Here is a 19,827-nt window from a genome sequence, read left to right on the forward strand (position 1 = left end):
CATTTCTTTTAATGGTTATATTGTTTGGCAGGAGTGGCATACTCTTTCCAGACCTTGGACTGATATGAGTGATGCAAGATGTATATTAAATTGTTTAGTTCCATTGTGGGGTTTTTTGTGTGTGTGGTTGTTTTCTTCCATTATTCTAATGCAGCTATCAAACTCCAACTAACTCATTTCAGAATAGTAGCAGACTAAAAAAAAAAGGATTGTAGCTTATTTCATTGTCTGCCCCAGTAGCTCAAAACAATACTTCTGACCGGTTGTTGTTTTCTTTAAAATAGACAATAAAGGATCCTTTCACTGAGCCTTGGTTAATAGGGGAGATTGACCTCCACCTATTTAATTCTGTTTTGTCATGAAACACTAAATAAAAAGACAACCCATTTTATGTCCTGAGTTTATTGTCTGAACCCTTAAAGATCAAAGGTGCATTTTAATATATCGGAGTATCCATAACACATGTTTCACAAGAGCTTGGATAACTTCTTAGGAAGGACTGACCGACCCCACATTTTACACAGAGGTGCCTTCTTGGGATGCAGATGTAGTGAATTGGTGTTAGATTTTTCCAGGGAATGTCCCGTTCTCTCTTTGCTCATCCCACTTAGACACCTACAAGACAAGACATGTGAAAAGGTACATTTGAAAACAAAACAAAACAAAAAAAAATGTTAAATAACGAGCAGTAAATTGTACAAATTCATTCTTTTTTTCCATCCCTCTGATGGAAAGTTTTTTTCTACAGTAACATTTTACAGGAAATAAAAACCCATGGAGGAGAGAGAAACCTTAACAGCAATAATTAATAAATACAGAAATTGGACATTTTTTGTTAAACAGAAAGCATGTTTGTGTAGGCTGATCATGTTTTTTTTGTTTATCAATAACAAACATTTCAGTTTGAATGCAGTTTGACTTACTATATATCAAACTATCTTATTATATACATAAAGAGATGGATAAATAGATCTTATACCTACCCAGGATACAGGGCACAATGATTTGTACACCCTCAGGTACCAATCACAAGGGGTAACATCAGTGCCTTTGGTAGTCAGAGCCTTCTGGCAGCGATGAAAATCTAAAATATATAATATGAATATGACTTTTTAAAAGATCGGAGTATGTATGGTTTATTCCTAGACTGGAATGCACAATACATCCCTTTTGGAATTATTTCATTGTGAATCCAATCACCTGAGGCCACACACAAAAGAACTGCAAATCATTAATTCAGGATTTCAAGTGATTCAGGGACAGCCTGCCGGGTGCACATGCAAAAACCTCCCAATAGCTGGAGGACAAGATTGCTAATCAGTGAAATATTCCAGTATATCAATCTGTGCTATCAGTAAAGGGATTACAGAGGGATAAGTACCTAATCCACCTTTCATGTAATGCAGTTAAATGTTTTATTATGTTTTTTATAAAAGGTTAGTTAAGTGCACTTATAAATTATGAGCATGCATTATACTTTTACCACTACAAGAATAGTTGGTAACTATTTGATTTGCTGGGTTGAAACTAATCTATTTGGCCCCAACACTTTCCCATGCCTACCCAGGTAGTTCTGCCAGCAGTTCCTGGTTTGGTTCTGGTTTGGGAACCTGGCATCAAAGGGAGCTGTGCGGTATTTTTCCAGCTTCTCCTTCATATCCTGAGACATCTTTCACTGAAAGAAGAGAAGCTGCACTCATACAAGATAAATGCAATGCTCCTGCACTACTACGTCTATTTTAAACATTATCTCGAAAAATGTGGTCTTAATTAAATCAAATAGCCTACTACTACCACCACAACTTCATAGCACATACCTATCAGTTACTTGTTGATTTTTCCCCATTTCCCCGCATTATAATCCCAATTCAACATACAGTGTTTATTAGAGACTACACAAACATTTGCAGCACCCACTGATATAGCTGAATTAGATTTACCTGCTGGGAAACCAAGGGCTCACAGTGATTATTTATATAGCAGGTTTATGAAACATCAGCAGCAAATCTAGCACAACAAATGGCACAAAGGCTTGGTATACTGGAGGAATGTACAGATTTGTTCAGTTTTTTTTTCTTCTTCACTCCATTTAAAAACAGCGTCAATATTATTGTCTGAACTTGACAATACTGTATTTTGAAAATCGCCCAAGGAACCTATAGACTGTATTTTCAGTTTGTCCTTGAAATAGTTAAATTAAGCCTCACTGTGCCTTGCTATAGATACTAGAAGTGCCTGCAAAACATTTACACTAAAGGTCTAAAAAAAACTAAAATAATAAATAGAACTACAATAGACGAGACGAGCAGGAAGGACAGTCAGTATTTACAGTAATAGAACAGCCATTGTTTTATATACAGTACTCTTGTAAGTGCACAGAGATGCTACATTGTTGCTATTTCATACCCGCATAGGTAAAGAAAACTGATATTTCAAACAAAATAAGAATAAGGTTAGTTAGAATATAAAAATAAATACAAAAGCAGTTTGCTTACCGTACAAGAGGTCGAATTGCTCCCAAGTTAATAGATAAGACATGAAATAGCCATAGTAATTACAAAAAATTAAAAGTGGTATACATTCATATTTAATTTTTTTTAAAAAGTTACCTCTGCAATCAGACGAAAGGTTTCTCAAATGTGACTGGCAATGCTTTTGAACAGCGTGTGACTGCGTTAGTGCCACCTCGTGCAGTATTTGTATTGATAGGGAAAATTGAAGCCGTGCAAATTCCAACACTTCTGTATGGCAGATGGAGGTCACCTTAGTGTCTAAAAAAAGCACCGGTGTACTATACAAATGCGTGCATGAAACCCGGAAAAAGGAAGAAACAGTTTATTATGGAGCTGGTTAATAATCTAGCGATCTCGGTTAACACAGGCAGGTGATTACACAGGGCGAGGCAATCCCTCGACAGGCACACGTCGGGCGCGAACCCGGGATCTCTCGCACTAAAGCCGATACCGCTGTAGGAAAGCGCCGGAGAGTAGAATGTGAAAAGAAGCACGATGCAGAGTAGGCCTACTTGCATTTCTCTGCCCAATGTGGTTTCAAAATTCTGTTTGTAATTTATATAAGTCAGCTGTCGAATACAAACCAAAGAATGCAATACTGTATTGTGTACGTTATACGTTTCTATAATATGAGGTTTGCAGTATGCAAGGATCATGGATTTATTTATTTTTTTGTATTTCATTTCCATTAAATTAACAATCTGTTCCCACATGTTGCATGACTCAGCTGGCCACAGTGTGTTCTAAACGCTATTGGACAGTCTGACAGGTGCCTTTGTTCCTTAAGACCCTGTAACAATACCACAATCACATTATTATCCCTATAGAGCAACAGTTTTCAAGAGAGAGAAATACAGCGACTAGGGATGCAATATCAATGCGATATGATCTGAATGTAGTTTCAACCCTACAAGCGAAGAAAAAAAACCCACACATCTTATTTTTTTTAAAGCTGTTTTCAAATCGAATTCTGTTACCATGACATACTATTTGAAAACATGCTTTACCCAATACTGGTCTTCTTTCCTACCCCAAAATTAAGCATCAGTCTGTTTAATCCATCCAATCATACCTACCTACTCTCAATCACTTGGGCAGAATAAGCACAGTGGTTACCAGTTTGTCAAGGGTAAAAAGGTTTATTTCAAACAAGTGATTTTTTTTTTTAATTAATACAAAAAAAAAGCACAGAAAAATGTACAACTTTAATTGCTTGGTATTACAATACAAAAATCAAACCCACACAGTAATACCAGCATAATAAACAAAAGGCACAGCAAAGATGACAACAGTCCATATACCTGGCTGTACCACTCGGTCACGCTCCCAGTTAAACCTCCAGAACCAAGCAGGGCTATAGGTACGCTGCTCCAAACAATTCATTGGTGTACAAAACACATTATCATAATCCTGGACTGATGCCCCACATCCAGCTAAATTTACAAATATATCAAAACATAAGTCTATGCTGGTAAAGGGATTCTCAACTGCACACTCTCTATATTGCAATATTCTGTGTGATGCCTGTATACACATGCATGCTCTGCACATCTCTGAATATCCCTTAATCATTTGAACCAGTGTATATGAACAGGGGGACTGCAGTGCCAATCTTTCCCAGGTATTGTATTTTTGTACTCATTCCTATTGGATGTACTGTATAGCATAAACTGCAAGACAGCTTTTGCACCCTTTCACACAGCTAAAAGGATTTTGCCGAAAGATAAAAGTCAAAATGGCACACACAAACGTGCTATAGTAACAGTGAACCTGTTTCAATAATGAAACTAAAACAGCACCAAGTTAAACCTTTAAATTATCTACTGGTTGGAAAAATTTGGATAAAAATACAATTTCTGCCATGTTCTACTCAAATGAATAAGTCATTAGCATTTTGCATTACTGTTACTTTATTCATAATAAAAACAACAGCTTTCCACTGGATTATTCTGGGCTGGATCCAGTGTGACTGGAAATAAAACCAAGCCTGCCACTAGATAGAGTCTCCCCATACCAAACTGGGCAAAACCTAAATCAGCCAAACAGTGATATTAAAATAATTTAAAACATTTAACTTTCAAAAGAGCTTTTAAATATTACAGTATATTATATTTAACCGAACTAACAACCCACAAAGCATTTCTTTTCAGAACCACTGTGTTTCAGGGAAATAGGACGGGGACATAATACTTCCCATATTAGATTGTGGCATCCTGTCCAAATACAGTAAGTAAACACAGAAAACCACAGAGCTGTGTAATGAACACAGACACATCCTCACTGTTCTTACTTGAAACTCTGCAGGTCAAACCTGTGCCATATTGTACCTATATAATATGCAGAGTAAATCACAGCTAGCAATATGTGTTTTACATTCACTTATCCAAGTCATTTGAGATCAAAATTAACAAAACTGGAGAAAACTTTGAAATCAATAAATAGATCAGAATGCAATTAAAGAATGACTCAAAATATTGAAGGAAAAAAAAAATTGTAATGCCTCTTACTTCTGCACTACATTGCCTACTGCTCTATGCATTTTTGTATTTGGAAGGTGTGTATATTGGAAATCTTTAGATTTAATGCTTGGTTTGTAATGCTTCACGTCACAGTAATGCTACATTTTTGTCCACAGCAGCAAACTATGTGGCCTTGAGTTGTCCAATGTATGCTCTGCAATTAGAGGGGTAATCATACATGGTTCAAAATGTGCTCTTTAAGCTTACCCAGCTTGCTTCTTTAAAGAAAGTATCTAAAACTCCATGGACACGAGCAGAAGAAATAAACAATGATTCAAGCTTATTCACCAAGGTGCCCCTTCTAACATTGCTTTTTAACTATTTAATAACCTCCCAAAAGCAAAACGCTCAATTAAGATGTATATTGGTATTTGAAAAACATAAAAAAAACAAACAAAAAAAAAAAACCCTTTGGTCTCCAATATTCAGAAACAGGCGAGTTATGCACCATAAATTCAAATGAAAAAGAAAGATATATTAAAAGGCATCGTAATTTGAAAAGCACAAACGTCAGACTACTCAGATTCTGACTGTTAATCTAAATTCAGGTTAGACATTTTGTCGAATCTTTCTGTGGCAGTAATTACACTGCAGTTACATTATACATGTGCCATTCTTAAGTAACTGCATGTGAAACTGGCATGTCACTAATGTAAATAACACTGAGTGTTACCAAATGCCAGGTTTAGGCAATCATAGCCCTTCCAGCCTAGGTCTTTCAACGTGTTCTTAATCAATAAATGCAACCACCCACCCACCCACCAGACCAGGTCTTACAGGTCTAACCCTATAGTGTATTAACCCTGGAGTGGAGTTATCTAGCCCTGACATACACTGTTGCGCTTATTCAACACTTGCTGTGTTAAAATGGAAAATGCCACACGGTGGGGGGGGGGGGGGGGGGGGGGGGACAAACAAAAAAACACTGCCGTCTTCTTCCAAAACATTTCCATGTGAGAATGCGCTCGTCCACAGAGACATGGAAAGACGCAGAGTGTTTTGGTTTTGTGCTGTTCGTGTTCGGGCTTGATGGGTGTGCAATGCTCTAGGCGCTGCTGCTGTACCGCAGCTTGAAGAAGCCGTCTCTGATCTCCTGGTCACTGAACCCTTCCTCCTGGCTCAGCCGCACCACCCTGCTGCGAGCGACGTCCTCCTTCAGCTTGCGCTTGGCGAGCGACACGCTACCCGTTTGCGAGTGCTCCGTAGGCCCGGTCAGCAGCATGTAACAAGCATGCCTGCTCTTCTCAAAGAGGACCGCTGGAAGGCAACAGCACAGAGATGCCATATTAGAAATCATTCAGGCACTCACTGCTGCCTCACAGATTCCACTGTATCTTAATAGCCATCCTTTAAATTCCCAGATCAGACTTTGCCCTAACAGTTTACACATTTTTTGTGATAGAAATTCACCACATGCATTGTAAGATTTTTATAACTTTGGTACATGTATTACAATGGTCTTGGTGGTATACTTACCTTTGAATGCTGCTATATTCTCAGTGCTGTTGTTCAGCTCCAAAAGGACTTTGGGATAGGAAGGATGAAGCAGGTACAAAAAATGCTGCTGATTCAATGATACCTAAACAGAGGGGGGACAAAATAAAATCAACATGTGGAAGGAGGAGTTCACTGGTACTGTACCCAGTGCTGGTTAGAAAGTACAGACCCAGACCATACTGATCTTAGGTTGGATAACTTCTGTAAAACTAGTGTCATGTCTGAATGGATTTAGAAATAAATCTGATTGAACAGATTACTGGCATCTGATCATTTTAGTAGCACTGAACAAGGTGTTTAGAAGGGCGATTTTTCTTCTAAATACACTGTTTAATACAATGAACACACTCTGTTCAGTTTTTACAGTTTTACGCTAACTTTACTATGTTAAATCAAATAAAATCCTAGAAGAAATTCTCTGCAGTTCTCACAGAAATACACCAGACAATCTACTGAAGATTGCCTGCTGTCAAGCTATATGCCGTCTGTTATGTAGAATATATTCTTCATTCAGTTAAACTAAGTGAGGGTAGCTGGTCTCCCCAGGCTTCGGGATCTCACTCACAGTTGTGTACGTCTCGCCACGGACCTCCCCCCAGAAGAGGAAGGCAGACCTGTAGTCTGTAGTGTTCACTGTAGAAGGCTTTGGGCTTGTTGAGCTGGACATCAGCTTCACCTCCCACAACACCGCTCCAGAGCTGCCATCCAGAATCACCACCTGCCACAAACCACAGGAAATCAGCGTATTCTCTTGAGAACTGCATGCTGTATTCTTACTCTAAGTGAACCGGTCCTTGCAGGGAACTCGCATGCGAGGATGAGCTGCTGCTTGTTGCTTTAGTATTTATTTCACTACAGTAATTGGAAAGACTCGCACCTTTTTTGTACCGTTTCCAATTTCGTCTTCAACCATAACATCTGGAACACCGTCCTTATTGAAGTTTCCAAATACCGGTTCACTAAAAAACAACAAAAATGAAAGTAGATGAAGAGCGTGCCAATTAGCAGCCTTTTGGCACGTTCAATTAACTAATTTAGGATCTTCTTGGTATAAAGACTTGGGCTGATATGGATGATCAGAGTTGTGCACCACTGATCTAGAGTACATTGCCTCCACGCCTGGGCTTTGAATTGGACCAGCAGCCCAGTGTTAATGGCACCTCATACCCAGGTGTTTACACAGGTGTACCACGCCAGGTTGTGTCCCCCACCTGATAACATTGGTGATGTTGACCCTCCACAGGGAGCTCAGGCTCTGTCCGTCTATCAGCTCCACCCAGTGTCCAGTCACCACTAGCAGGTTCTCTGGAGTCTTCCCCTGGATCACCATTTTCAACAGGTGCTGAACAGAGCCCAAACTGCAACAAAAGAAATACAAACATTACACTGTTTTATTTCTATCATTTGTCCCAGCTGATTTCCCTACTGTTCAGAACATTTGGATCAGACAGCCTGGGTGAGTGGCAATGGGAACCAACAGCTGGGCACCTCTTACTTGTAAACTGGCACGCTTCCAGAGGTGCTGTTGGTCATTTCCTCCCACTTGGGATCCTGCTGTAGTTTAATGTTACTCTGGGGCGTTTTGATTGCCATGGCAATGATATTCTTCAAAGCGTATCCATAAACAGCAGAGTCTGCCACAAATAGGAAATAGAAAATAATTCTAAAGAGACAGAAACAGGTCACATGTGTACAGTGGTTTCATTTGCTGAAACACAAAGAAATATAGATAATTCAGGTGAACTGTGCAGAAAAAATTCTGTATTTAAGTGTAAAAAAAAGTCATCTTTTTTTTTTTTTCAACAAGTGTGGCGATCCTTACCTTTTTTAAACAGAAGGTAGTAAGACCCACTGCTGGTGACATGAATCACGTGGCCCAACACACCACTGATCCCAGGGTCTGTATCGATACCAATCTGCCGGCCAGTTTGTCCTGAAACAATAACCACCTTTGTCTGATGGCAAAAAGTTATCACTAGAGGTTACCAATAGTGATGGTTAGAGTTCTGAATAGTAGTGTATAGTAATAACTGTATTGATAATAACTCCACACAGACCTGGAAAACACTGGTTCAGCAAGCAGCTCAAGGTAAACTTAGTAAACAGAAACACACAGCTAAAGGGTGAAGAAGCCATAACATGCAAGTATATCAGAACAAGGAAGATGCATTCAAAATGTGTAGGGCAAAGTCCTGGGTTTAAATCTCCATTTAGTCTCACTAACGAACATCACTTTACTTTAAATTTTCCTTAATCCCACTAACCAGTTGCCTCACAATCTCCAAGCACTGTCTTCCCAATGTTAAAACGAGTCACAAGGTTATCAGAAGATTCAAGCTGCATTTTGCAGCGTGGTTTGTATGCATGCCCAGAGACCACGTGGGTGCCGTTCTGGGTCCAGACACACAAGCTCCAAACTTAAGCAGTAAATGAGATGGTTCGCCATAGATTAACCATGATAGATAAGCAACCTCATAGCATGAATGGACAGATCAGATTGATAACTGAGGACAAGTCTATGGCTTAAAATATCAGATTCTGTAATATAAAAGACAAAATGACCCCTGCTTCCGTTTATAATCATTGTTTCAACAGGCACAGTCTGAAATTTAAGCTAATTTCTTCAAGTCCCAAAGCACAGATCTGTTTAACCCAGCAGCTCCAATAGAGGACTGCTGTACCTTGTCTCCAGCAGCCCCAATCAGAGCCACATCCCCCACTTCATCCTCGTCCAGGTCTGGTATCGTCACAGCCGGCTGCTTCAGCTCCAGTGTATTGTTGTTTTGCCACAAAGTTACCCCTAAAAATAGATTTACAGACAGTGTGATCTGTTATAAAGATTCAAACCGCAGTGGGTCTAAATACTGCTGCAATTCATGTATACACCCACTTAACGTTAATACATAAAATCCATACGCAGTCCCCATACCCCCCCCCCCCCCCCCCCCCCCCCCCCCCCAATAAAAAAAGATTAATGAAACCCATCTGCAGCTGTTTGCTGTATAAATTCATCCATCCGACTGCAGTCCTTGTGACCCAGCTGTGGCTCGCTCCGTTTCACTGCATGCTTCATGTGCGTACCACTCTGGGAATCAATGGCTGTCAGGAGTTGTGACTGGAACACCAGACACCCGGCAGCCTCCAGCCCGCCCAGCTTCTCGATCCCACACTGCGCCCACAGCAGCTCCTGACTGAGCGCCCGCTCCCACAGGACACTGCCGTTGGTGCCCGTGACTGCGACCAGGAAGGAACACGGAGAGGAGAACCCTGAGACGAACAAACCCCAGCACTGCCATTATTGACCGTCCAGCCTTCACCACACTTCACTGCTGGCCAAGTTCATCCAAGAAACAATACCCAACAAGCAAATATGCTGCGGCCAGCTAAAAGGCATGTGGCTGAATAAAATAATAATAGGTCACAAGTTGAATCCTCTTCTCCCCTCCCACTTTTTTCTTTTTTTACTTCCTTGCGATTAAGTCACAGCTATAGACCCAAAGTAATCTTAGATATATTTATAGTCTTCTTACCCCTCTCAATTTCGACTGAGAGAGAGAGATATAGATATATTTTTTATTATTTATTTTTACCTTCATCACTGCAAGATGCATTCAGACTGCCACTGGAGCCCCTGAAGGCAAAAATGACATCCATAACTTTGTCATTATTTGCATCCGTTACAGCCAGAAATGTATATGTTGCTGTGGGGTGGGGAAAAACAAAACAAGGGAAACCGTTATTTGTTCGTTCAAACTATGGTCTTCCTTTGAGTTTTTGCAATGCAAGACAGTAAACAAATATAGAAGTAAAAACTATAAAACTTTAAAGTCTTCAAGGTAAACCATATAGAAGGAAGTTAAAGATGTGACAGTTTTATACACTTATGATTGCTGTATAGGTGTACTCACATGAATCTCCATATGTGTTGCTCCAGGTATGCTGAGAGACAGGACGCACAGGGCAGGGGATGATGAAGGAGAAGGCAAAGACGATGGTGAGACAGAGGAAGAGGGAGAGGAAGAAGGCAGCAGTGCGCCAGCTTGATAGGTGAGACAGCCCCAAGCCCCCCACACAGACCCCTTTCTTGGCAGGCGAAGCTGGCGATACCCCCTCCTCACTTTTCAAGGGGTGGATCTCTGTGTCCTGTTCCTTATTGTCTGTCATGACTTCAGCGCATCACAGCCACAGGATCTGTGCAACATAAAGCCAGTACAATATGGCTGTCAGCCACACCCAATCCGATTACATTTACTCAAGCTAGATCTGATAATACATACAAAAATTAATACAAGCTATAATTCACTTGAGTATCTTGTATTTCAAGCTGTACAAACAAGATAGTTATTTTCCACCATTGGCTATTGATGGCAGGTACCAAGTCAGATTTACATAATTTAATAAATGCATTTTAACAATCAAGTAAAAGAAAATAAAAAATGAATTAAAATAAAATTAACAAAACACCCAACTGCTTCTGAAAAAAAAAACTCAATATACTCACATGCATTAGATGCTTGATGTTCATAACTTTGGTACACAACAAATCTAAATTGTGAAGCTTAAAAATAGACTGAATGGAGACCCAGGTGTTAACAGTCTGGCTACGTGCAGACTCTTCAGTAAGTCAACTAAACAGACGCACACTTATCCAGTGTAATGACACGGACTAATTCTTCAGGGACAAATAACACACTTTGCAGTCCAAAACAAAAAAAAATTGCTGAACAGGAAACCAACTGTTCGGAAGCTACAGGAAACAGCACATATTTTTTTCTGATTTAATACTTGGTAATAGGGTGTGCCAAATATCATACAAAACGCTTCTCAGGCAAATGTGCATTTAAGGCTTGCTTCATCCCTAGGCTTTTATCAGTTCCCAGAAGTTAGAGTAGTTGTTCAAGGGCATGCGAGTGGAATAATCAAAAAACTAAAAACGCCCATACCCTATATCAAACTGTTTGTATAGCAGTTTGTAGTGAATTAAGTAAAACAAACAACCATCCATCACAAAAAAAAAGATTTATGTTGTGTGAATTTCTCACCAAAACTTTAGCGAGGCTATTTTTGTTTTACAGGTTGTATATCTTTCATGTGAAAGTACCGCTTATTGCTTCATGTCATCCATTATCAGCTGGGCACAGATAACCAAGGGGCTCAGGATAACATGAACACATCTCCCACAGATCCCTGGCAGAAATACCACCGAGCCAGGACAGTGCTACTTTGATTTATTTCCCGAAACAGCCACGGTGTCCTTATTCAAATCCATTTTATCAGTCCAATATCAGCTTTTCTAGTTTTACAAACAGGAACCTCTGATGCGCTACCATTTGAACAGTAGTTTCCCAGGAATTTTCACAGTATAACAACGCTGCATCACCCCAGTGACCCATCTTATTCAAATATATTATTTTAATGAACAGTAAAAATGTTAAATTGTGTTTGTTTTTTTTTTAAATTGTGCACTTCTTTACAAACATTTGTCCATAAAAACAAACAAAATCACCAAGAGAACGCCAAGTTAAATACCACCAAGTTACTGAATGACTAGCATTTTAAGTAAAGTTTGAATAGAATGAAAACAAATTGGCTGGTCATGCATGTGAGCAACAGAAATATGCATGGTTTCCTGCTTGAATAATCACAGTAGGTTACCAGTGGTTTATGCTTCATACAGCAGAAGTCAGCTGCAGAGATAACAGTCATTGTGATGTGCTTGCTCCTCAAACTAACTGCTGTTAATGAAATGGTATCACTATGTACAGCAGCACAGTAGAGACTGGAGTGACTTAGCTATCACATAGAAGTATCACAGCAATAGTCAAAACTGCATTATTGGTACCATAAGTAAATATTTTGTGAAAAGACTCTGGCACAGGTCCTTTGTACATCTTACAAATATCTGTGTCATTAAAAAAAAGTAATACCATGCACTGGCTCATCAAAATTAGATACATTACAGTAGTTCCCAAGATATAGCCTTTAACTCAGCCATTAAAAATGTATGCCCTTGTAACCTATTGTTTTGGTCCAGACACAAAACACATTCAGAGCCCACTAAAGTAACTGGCTGTGGTCATATTAATATACAGTGCTCCCCTTTTATATCCCTGTAGTCGGAAGCCATAGTTAAGAGACCATGCTATCTGTGTTCTGCCTTATAACAAGAATACTACTGTTAGTGTAATGGCCCAATGGGGCAAATGGGAGCCATGACTTTACCACCTTGTAACCTGTTCCACAGTATAAAGGGTCGCCACTGTGTGTGTGTGTGTGTGTGTGTGTCTGTGTGTCTATATATATATATATATATATATATATATATATATATAGCAACTTCACACTAAGCCAATAAAGGTGTTTCCCCTATTATAACCTATTTACAAATGGAGGTATACAGAATTAAACATTTCACAGTACAACAAAGCACTGAAAAAAGCTTTCTGCCCTTACAGTAGCCAAAACCCATAATCACTATACCTCAGAGTCGGCACTCTAACCACTTCACAGTACTTAACTACTATCCAACAAAAGTAGATGTACAGCAAAGAACAACAAAGATGAATTTGTGGGTTTTCTGTTGCTGTACTTTATAATTAGCAGCCTGTCTGTTAGACCAGTAAAAACATTACCTAAAACGTGTCACGTGCCGGCAGTGTGCAGAGTGGTCCTTTGACACTCACTGATCGATGGTTCTATCTGAATTAGCTGCTCTGTCAGCAGGCTTTTCACAAAAGAAAAAAAAAAATCATGCTTTTAGCCATCTGATCCATTTGACCTCCTGCCACAAACACTTTTTCCAACACACAGCTGCTGTACAAATAATTAACTGTTATGTCAGCTCAATTGCAAAGAGTTATAAAAGCAACAAAACACACCAGCAACTACAGCACCCCCCCCCCCCCCCCCCCCCATCTGGAGTTACAGGAAAGAGGGTTCTGCAGGCACAATTAAATTACAGTTAACAACATTAACTTAAATGCCAAGATATGGGACTTTATATTAATCTTTGATTAGATTTTTAGCAACAATCACATTAACTTAAATTTAAAAAACACACTTAAATACCTTACACCTTAAAATAAATTTTATAAAGGGTACATGTTCAAAGTTAAGCCACCAAACTCATGAATTATGAATTGCCTTTAATGTCACACTGTTGCAGTAGTTACCTATATTTATTTCTCTGTCTCTCTCTCTCTCCAACACTCGCACCCTTTCTTCCTCGCTCCTCAGCAGCACTAACATGCTTTGGTTTGTAGCACTGCCTCTTATCCATCCCCACAAAACAAACTCATTAGAAGTTGTAAAGTAAGTGCAGAGGTCAGACAAGTTCTGCAGTCAACTTGTGACAGGAAATTTTGGTTTTACAACAGCTGAATACTGTATGCAACCTCAGATCCTGGATTTATAAGTGACTGTGAATAGTAATATGAGCATGCTTTCTTTGCTGGACAAAGAGCTTCTTTTTCCCACCGAAGGTCAATTCCCCATGCTGTGTCATACTGCTTTACTAGGGCAGGTGAATTTTTTCCATTAATTCAAGGGGAAACATTTTGAAAAACCAGTAATTCCATAGCTACGGCCAAAGGTTTTGTACACTACATAACTTTGGACATTGTTCTTTAAATACACATTTAAGTCCATACAGTATGGAAGTATTGATAAGGTGTAGGTTTCTGCCCACCAAGAGACCTAAAAAAAAAGATAACACACGGACAATCTATTTTCTCTTGTGTGTATGACCTTATAAATGAAAATCAAATCATGTTGTTAAATAGTTCTAAGAAATTGAGAATATACACTGCTCTAGTTCATTTAAATGAAGTACAGTATTTCAATTTAATTGCAACCAAAAATAAACAGAGTACAGTAACTGCACAAGGCTTGGAACATGTTCTACAGTATAGAGTTAATAAAACATTTAAAGCCCATCTGCACATGATAAAAGAAAAAACAGGAACTGCAAGAGAACACAGATAACAATAACTTATCTGTTTCCACACATAATGCAAACTAATGACAATGCAGATTTGTAATTGCCCACAGCTTTATATTCCACTCTAGAAACAGACACAAAAAAAATTAAGATAGCATTGATCTCAATGTCTCCGTAGTGATTAGGCGCTGCATATCTGATTTCCTCACAAACACACAGGTAATGTAAAAGCGTGAGCTACTACATCAGTGCGATGCTTTTTTCACACACGTGGGTGATTCTACATTTTGCAACATGTGAAAAAGGAAAAACAAGAGTAAATATTTTTTCAAAATATTTTTTTTATTCAAAAAATAAAACCTTCAAATATACAGAAACTGCTCTTTGCAGAGCTCAACAGCAAAACACCCAGAAGATTTATGCTAAAAATCCACATGTAAACAGTATTTTTGGTCAACTCTGTTACTGACATGTAGCTAGTTCATGGATATTCATGGATATATGGCAGTTCATGTGTCCCTTATCTTAGTTTAAAAAAAGCTAGTTGTTAACAAGTAAAGAACTTATGTTTAAAATCTATTAAGACTGTTGATCTGCAGAAATGATTCCGAGGTATTACAATTTGTATATGAAAGTCTTAATATAAGGTTAATTTCTATAATCTGAAGGGCATTGTATCATTCAGTTTGATTTTGTTTGTAATCAACTCAAGCTATCTTTTCTCTGAACTATACTGAATACATTTTAGACTAATAAATTCAAAGGTAACATAGCTGATGTGACAGGGGTGGGGAGGAGGGGATCATTGAAAAAAAAAAGTTTATTTCATAAATTGTCCCATTTTTAAAAACAACATTTTGTATCAAACATCTTTTAAAACACGAAAACAATTTAACTTTTAAATTCAGCAATTTAAGAACACATTTAAACAAATTGCAAACAAATGTCAAGACTAAGTGACTGAGACTTAGAAGTACTAGGATGTCACAAAAAAATTGAATATGTGCCTCATATAGTGTATCACACATTATGCACTTAGTGTAAACTAAGCTGCTAAACAAATATCCAGGAGTATTTGGAGGTGGTGTGGATGTTGTATGTGTTTAGCTTGTGTATAGAGGCTCCTGCAGTCATGGAAACTCATGGATACTGTTATAGCATACAAATCAATGACGTGCTTTACACTTCTGTTATTTTGGACCATACTGCTTTACAGATCTCAACATGTCGAGCAGTCACAGGCTTTGGTGGTGGAATCATGCACATCGCATCATCATATAAGTACCACAACATATCATCACGATTGGGCCAATCAAATCTGTTGGACCCAACACGATGCTTGCACTTCACTTGTACATGTGTTTCATTAGTCTGAAGTACAATTCCAGGATACAGCTCCTCTCCATACTTAAGGACACACCATTTCCCCAAGGACATCTGGATTTTGCCATTGAATGTCCCAATCAGCAGGCTCTGGGGATTCAGAAAGAGGTTGAACAGGAACTGTTGTTTTATGTTCAAAAGATGTCTTCTGAACTTTTGGAGTTGGTTTTGAAACATCTCAACTAGCTCCACCATGGCACTTTCCATTTCCTGCTTTACTGTGACTTTTACAGGGACCTGTTCCTTTACTTTATCTTTGTTTTTTTTTTCCTTTAGCACTGACTTGGTTGTCCACTGCCAGTATGATACATTGGCCTGTGCATCATAGGTAGTGGAAGCTCAGTATCTTTGCATTGGGCACATTCACCATACATACATGTTTCCGAAGCAGGGTCACAGTCAATCGATTCAGCCAAGCATTCCAAGTCAATACTATCGAGAAGTTTAAGCTGATGCAGCTTGTTTGCAAGGAAACCAAGATTCTCATGAAGTTGACAGGGACATGTTTCTCGACCAAAAATTGTTGGATGCACAACCCAAAAAGGTTGCATGCGGCAGAACAATGAATAGGAGATGGTTGCAAATGGATTCTCCAGAAGGAATTCTCTGTGCAGATTCTTCAATGTGTCAGTTAGGAAGCGTTTTTGCATTTTGTATTTGTTCACTGTAACGGTTTGTTTCTTGCTTGCAGTTATATGGTTGATATCATCTCTGACGTAAAAGACAACAACTTCCCTCTTTAGTTCATTGGCAGCTGTTCTGAATTTTCTCCGAACAAATGTTAAAGGTTCCTGTTCATTTTCTAGGCCCCTATGAAACTGCTTTCTTGAAAACCCAAAGGCTTTCTGAGCACATTTCTGCAATCTGTACTTTAAAATTTTTCCAGTAATGATTTGTGAATTATGTTGCTTGTTCTTTTCTTTTTTGGAATTGCAATATTTCTGTTTAATGTCTTCAATTAATGAATGATGGAAGACAAGGGTTTTATGGAGAGTATCTGGAACTGAAAATCATCTAAGCAACCTATTTGTTTTAGATCTGGGAGATTTTGTTTTTTTTAACAAGTGTTGGTACCTTTTCTTATTATACCTGTCTGTAAGTCTCTGCTGTCTTTTTAGAGAATTTTTCAATCTTTTAATTTCTCTATATATTTGACTGTTTCCTTCTTATTTTATTTCTGCCAGATAGCAGTTGCCTGTAACTAAGCAAAAGCAAATATTCTACTGAGGAATATTAACACTAACCACTGATTCTAGTTTTTTTTACATGCAATCTTAAATGTTTCCACTTATACTGTATGCATTTATACTCTATCTAACCTTGATGGTCCAGGCTGTGGATTCTCCTCAGGGCTCTGTGGGGGTGTTACCAGAGATGCTACTCTTTTCTTCCTTTCCCTAGACTGCTGTTGAGCTTTTCTCCAAAATGTGCGTTTTCTACGTTTCTCCCTGTCACTTAGCTCTGCCACTGACTTGACTTTCCCTGCTTCTTTTTTTTTCTTGCCATGTCTGGCGCTCCCTTTGCAAGTACTGCTCTCTTTTAATGGGATCGGCATCACGGCGAGCACGATAGCGCCGTTGCTTTTCTGCAGCAGAAAGTACCATTTTATTCTATATCTGTCTGGGAAAAAAATAAGAATTTCCTTATTGGTCTTTATACAGTTTAATTACAAATCCAGACAAAAATGTATGTTAAATATTGTAACAAAGTAATCGTATTTGTATATATATATATTTTTTAAATGTCAAATCTGTTACCTTCAGTCAACTCTGTTACTTTAAATGGGTAACAGGGTTGACTGGTAACAGTGTTGACATTATCACTTATTCGGCCTTCATGCGCCATGTGGAAAGCAACTTGAAACCACATGTTGTGATCTTAGTAGAGGGCTTTATAAGCAATGTAAAAGTGTTTTTGTTTTTTTGTTTTTTTTTCATGGCTCAAACTATCATAATTACTTTTAAGTAACATTGTTGACGGTTAGATAATATACTGTCTACCCAACTACAACTTAAAGTGAAAAATATAGTCACAGATGTTTAGAAACATACCTGTAGTTGTGCCTCTTATCTTCTTCCCTGTAGATGAGGTCACATGCTGAAGATCACATGGTTTTGTGATAAACCATTATTTTGAGGGGGGATTTCTCCTCCAGTAACAGGGTTGACACTGATTTTATGGACAACATTACATATCATAAATTTTAGACTGTAGATACATTTTAACTGTAAAAATACATATAAATATATATTTGTACAAATATTTTCTAGTTTGTGATCCATGATAATGGCTGAATTGTATATACTTTATACAATTTACTGAGTTTAATTCATTAATGAATTTATATATTAGCCTATAGGGACATCACCAAAACATGCATATAGGATATATTATATTAATTATTTGCTCAGTTAAGGCTTTATGTTATATTATTTCAAATTTAAAATATACAATTAGCATTGTATTTTACAATGGACATTGGTTTTGTAATTGTATTTTATAATTTACCCACAATATGGCCCAGGGCCATAAAATGTACCCTATTTGTAGAATCACCCACGTATATCTCGGAGTCCAAGATAAATCTCCAGTGACAGCCAATTGTACAATGCGTGCAGATTAAAGAGGTACATTAACACTGCTATTAAAACATATCAACAAATAAAGCCACCAAACTGATGATTTTAATCACTCGTTGTGCGAGTCAGAATCTCACAGTATAAAAACATACGCAGAGCGAAATTACGTAACAGAGTTCCCGGTCCTCTGGCTGCAAGGTATTTTCATATACACAGACGCAGTAACAAGCAATGGTTTAGTTCCACTGTAAATTGTAATAATTTGACCAGTTTTACTATTACTTTCCTACTGTCGTCGTATTTGTTCTTCTTGTATGCAAGAAAATAAACATTGCATTATTGCATTGCAAATATTTACAAGAAAAAAAAAAACAACACAGTGCAGTCAGTCTATAGACTTTCATTACATAACTGACTAACTACTTATATTTTGATGGATACACAGGTAGGTTTAACGAATTCCCGGTGGGACACCTGGTAAAAATGTACCCATTCGACTATTTAAGTTATGTGTAATGACGGGCATGATAGATAACGCAAAGACAAATTATGTGTGTGTGTGTCTGTATATATATATATATATATATATATATATATATATATATATATATATATATATATATATATATATATATATATATATATATATATATATAATTATTTCTGCTCTTACTGCGTTAAAACTTCCTCCACCGGCTGTTCCCACAGTCTCACAACCAGACTCAGCGGAAAACCAACTCCGCTTCATTGCTGCGGTTTAGACCCAGCCCCTAGATTTGGCATCATGGGTACTGTCGTTTGTAAACTGCATGAGCCCCGGTGCACAATTATTTTTGTAACAGTTGAATATAACAATTCGTGCATTATAACTCTAAGGAGATGAGGGGGTTACTTTGGAACAACAGCCGTGTCAGAATTTGCAAATCATGGCGGCGAGAGATTTTCGTCTAAGGTGCCAATATAGATTTGCCGACTTCCTGAGAAAGACAATGTTGGTCGTGACCCGGTTCAGTTTGCATTAACAATCTACACACAAACGGCTTTTTTTCCTACCAGTTTTATACTTAAATATTGAGTTCCCATATCTAATGTTGGATACAAAAATCTTTCAACACATGTTTAAAATTACAGTTACGGTGAGGTAAGGTTACCACTGTGAGAGGTCTCTGAAGCCCCCAGTTGATGGTCGTCTCGTTGGCTCAGGGTCAATCGCTTTCACTAGACCTTACACAATGAACAAGTCCATGCACCGCCACGAATTGGGAAGGAATGGCGATGTAAGGTGTAATTTATTATATGCACCATTTTCTTAAAATGAATTGGTTCTAATTTCATTTTCAGATTGGCCAGATTACTATGTTTAATAATTAGAATTACAACACGTACTCAAGTCAAAT

General features: G+C 38.2%; 2 protein-coding genes across 7 annotated transcripts; both read right to left on the reverse strand.

The window, feature by feature from the left end:
- Positions 1-364: 364 nt before the first annotated feature.
- On the reverse strand, positions 365-3,100 carry LOC121330790 (cytochrome c oxidase subunit 6B1-like). Of its 3 annotated transcripts, none has more exons than XM_041277570.1 (4): positions 2,610-3,100; positions 1,564-1,690; positions 984-1,084; positions 365-615 (listed from the first exon to the last, which is right to left on the reverse strand). In XM_041277570.1, exons 2-4 carry the CDS (start codon positions 1,667-1,669, stop codon positions 562-564), a joined length of 261 nt encoding a protein of 86 aa, XP_041133504.1. In that variant the 5' UTR covers positions 1,670-1,690; positions 2,610-3,100; the 3' UTR covers positions 365-561. The 3 variants fall into 3 exon arrangements, with proteins under 3 accessions (XP_041133504.1, XP_041133503.1, XP_041133502.1); XM_041277569.1 differs by lacking the exon at positions 2,610-3,100 and adding an exon at positions 2,496-2,600 and having other exon boundaries at positions 1,564-1,675; XM_041277568.1 differs by having other exon boundaries at positions 366-615; positions 1,564-1,675; positions 2,610-3,096.
- A 538-nt stretch (positions 3,101-3,638) lies between these two features.
- On the reverse strand, positions 3,639-19,183 carry fam234a (family with sequence similarity 234 member A). 4 transcript variants are annotated; one of them, XM_041217787.1, is made up of 12 exons: positions 19,104-19,183; positions 10,438-10,720; positions 10,120-10,230; positions 9,611-9,796; positions 9,211-9,329; positions 8,352-8,484; positions 8,025-8,163; positions 7,741-7,887; positions 7,407-7,488; positions 7,095-7,247; positions 6,509-6,611; positions 3,639-6,289 (listed from the first exon to the last, which is right to left on the reverse strand). In XM_041217787.1, exons 2-12 carry the CDS (start codon positions 10,691-10,693, stop codon positions 6,078-6,080), a joined length of 1,641 nt encoding a protein of 546 aa, XP_041073721.1. In that variant the 5' UTR covers positions 10,694-10,720; positions 19,104-19,183; the 3' UTR covers positions 3,639-6,077. The 4 variants fall into 4 exon arrangements, with proteins under 4 accessions (XP_041073721.1, XP_041073722.1, XP_041073719.1 ...); XM_041217788.1 differs by lacking the exon at positions 19,104-19,183 and adding an exon at positions 13,162-13,252; XM_041217785.1 differs by lacking the exon at positions 19,104-19,183 and adding an exon at positions 11,031-11,186.
- Positions 19,184-19,827: the final 644 nt, after the last annotated feature.

This window comes from Polyodon spathula, chromosome 18 (genome assembly GCF_017654505.1).
Source record: "Polyodon spathula isolate WHYD16114869_AA chromosome 18, ASM1765450v1, whole genome shotgun sequence".
Taxonomy (NCBI): domain Eukaryota; kingdom Metazoa; phylum Chordata; class Actinopteri; order Acipenseriformes; family Polyodontidae; genus Polyodon; species Polyodon spathula.

Excerpts from the sequence above, each read along its gene's own strand:
- fam234a (XM_041217787.1), bottom strand. The coding sequence starts at position 10,693 with ATGACAGACAATAAGGAACAGGACACAGAGATCCACCCCTTGAAAAGT. Across the intron at positions 8,164-8,351 it reads CTACCTTCTGTTTAAAAAAG|ACTCTGCTGTTTATGGATAC; the intron begins GTAAGGATCGCC and ends TATTTGTGGCAG. Across the intron at positions 7,888-8,024 it reads GGAAGCGTGCCAGTTTACAA|TTTGGGCTCTGTTCAGCACC; the intron begins GTAAGAGGTGCC and ends CTTTTGTTGCAG.
- LOC121330790 (XM_041277570.1), bottom strand. The coding sequence starts at position 1,669 with ATGTCTCAGGATATGAAGGAGAAGCTGGAAAAATACCGCACAGCTCCC. Across the intron at positions 1,085-1,563 it reads CTGCTGGCAGAACTACCTGG|ATTTTCATCGCTGCCAGAAG; the intron begins GTAGGCATGGGA and ends TATATATTTTAG. Across the intron at positions 616-983 it reads CATTGTGCCCTGTATCCTGG|GTGTCTAAGTGGGATGAGCA; the intron begins GTAGGTATAAGA and ends CTTGTCTTGTAG.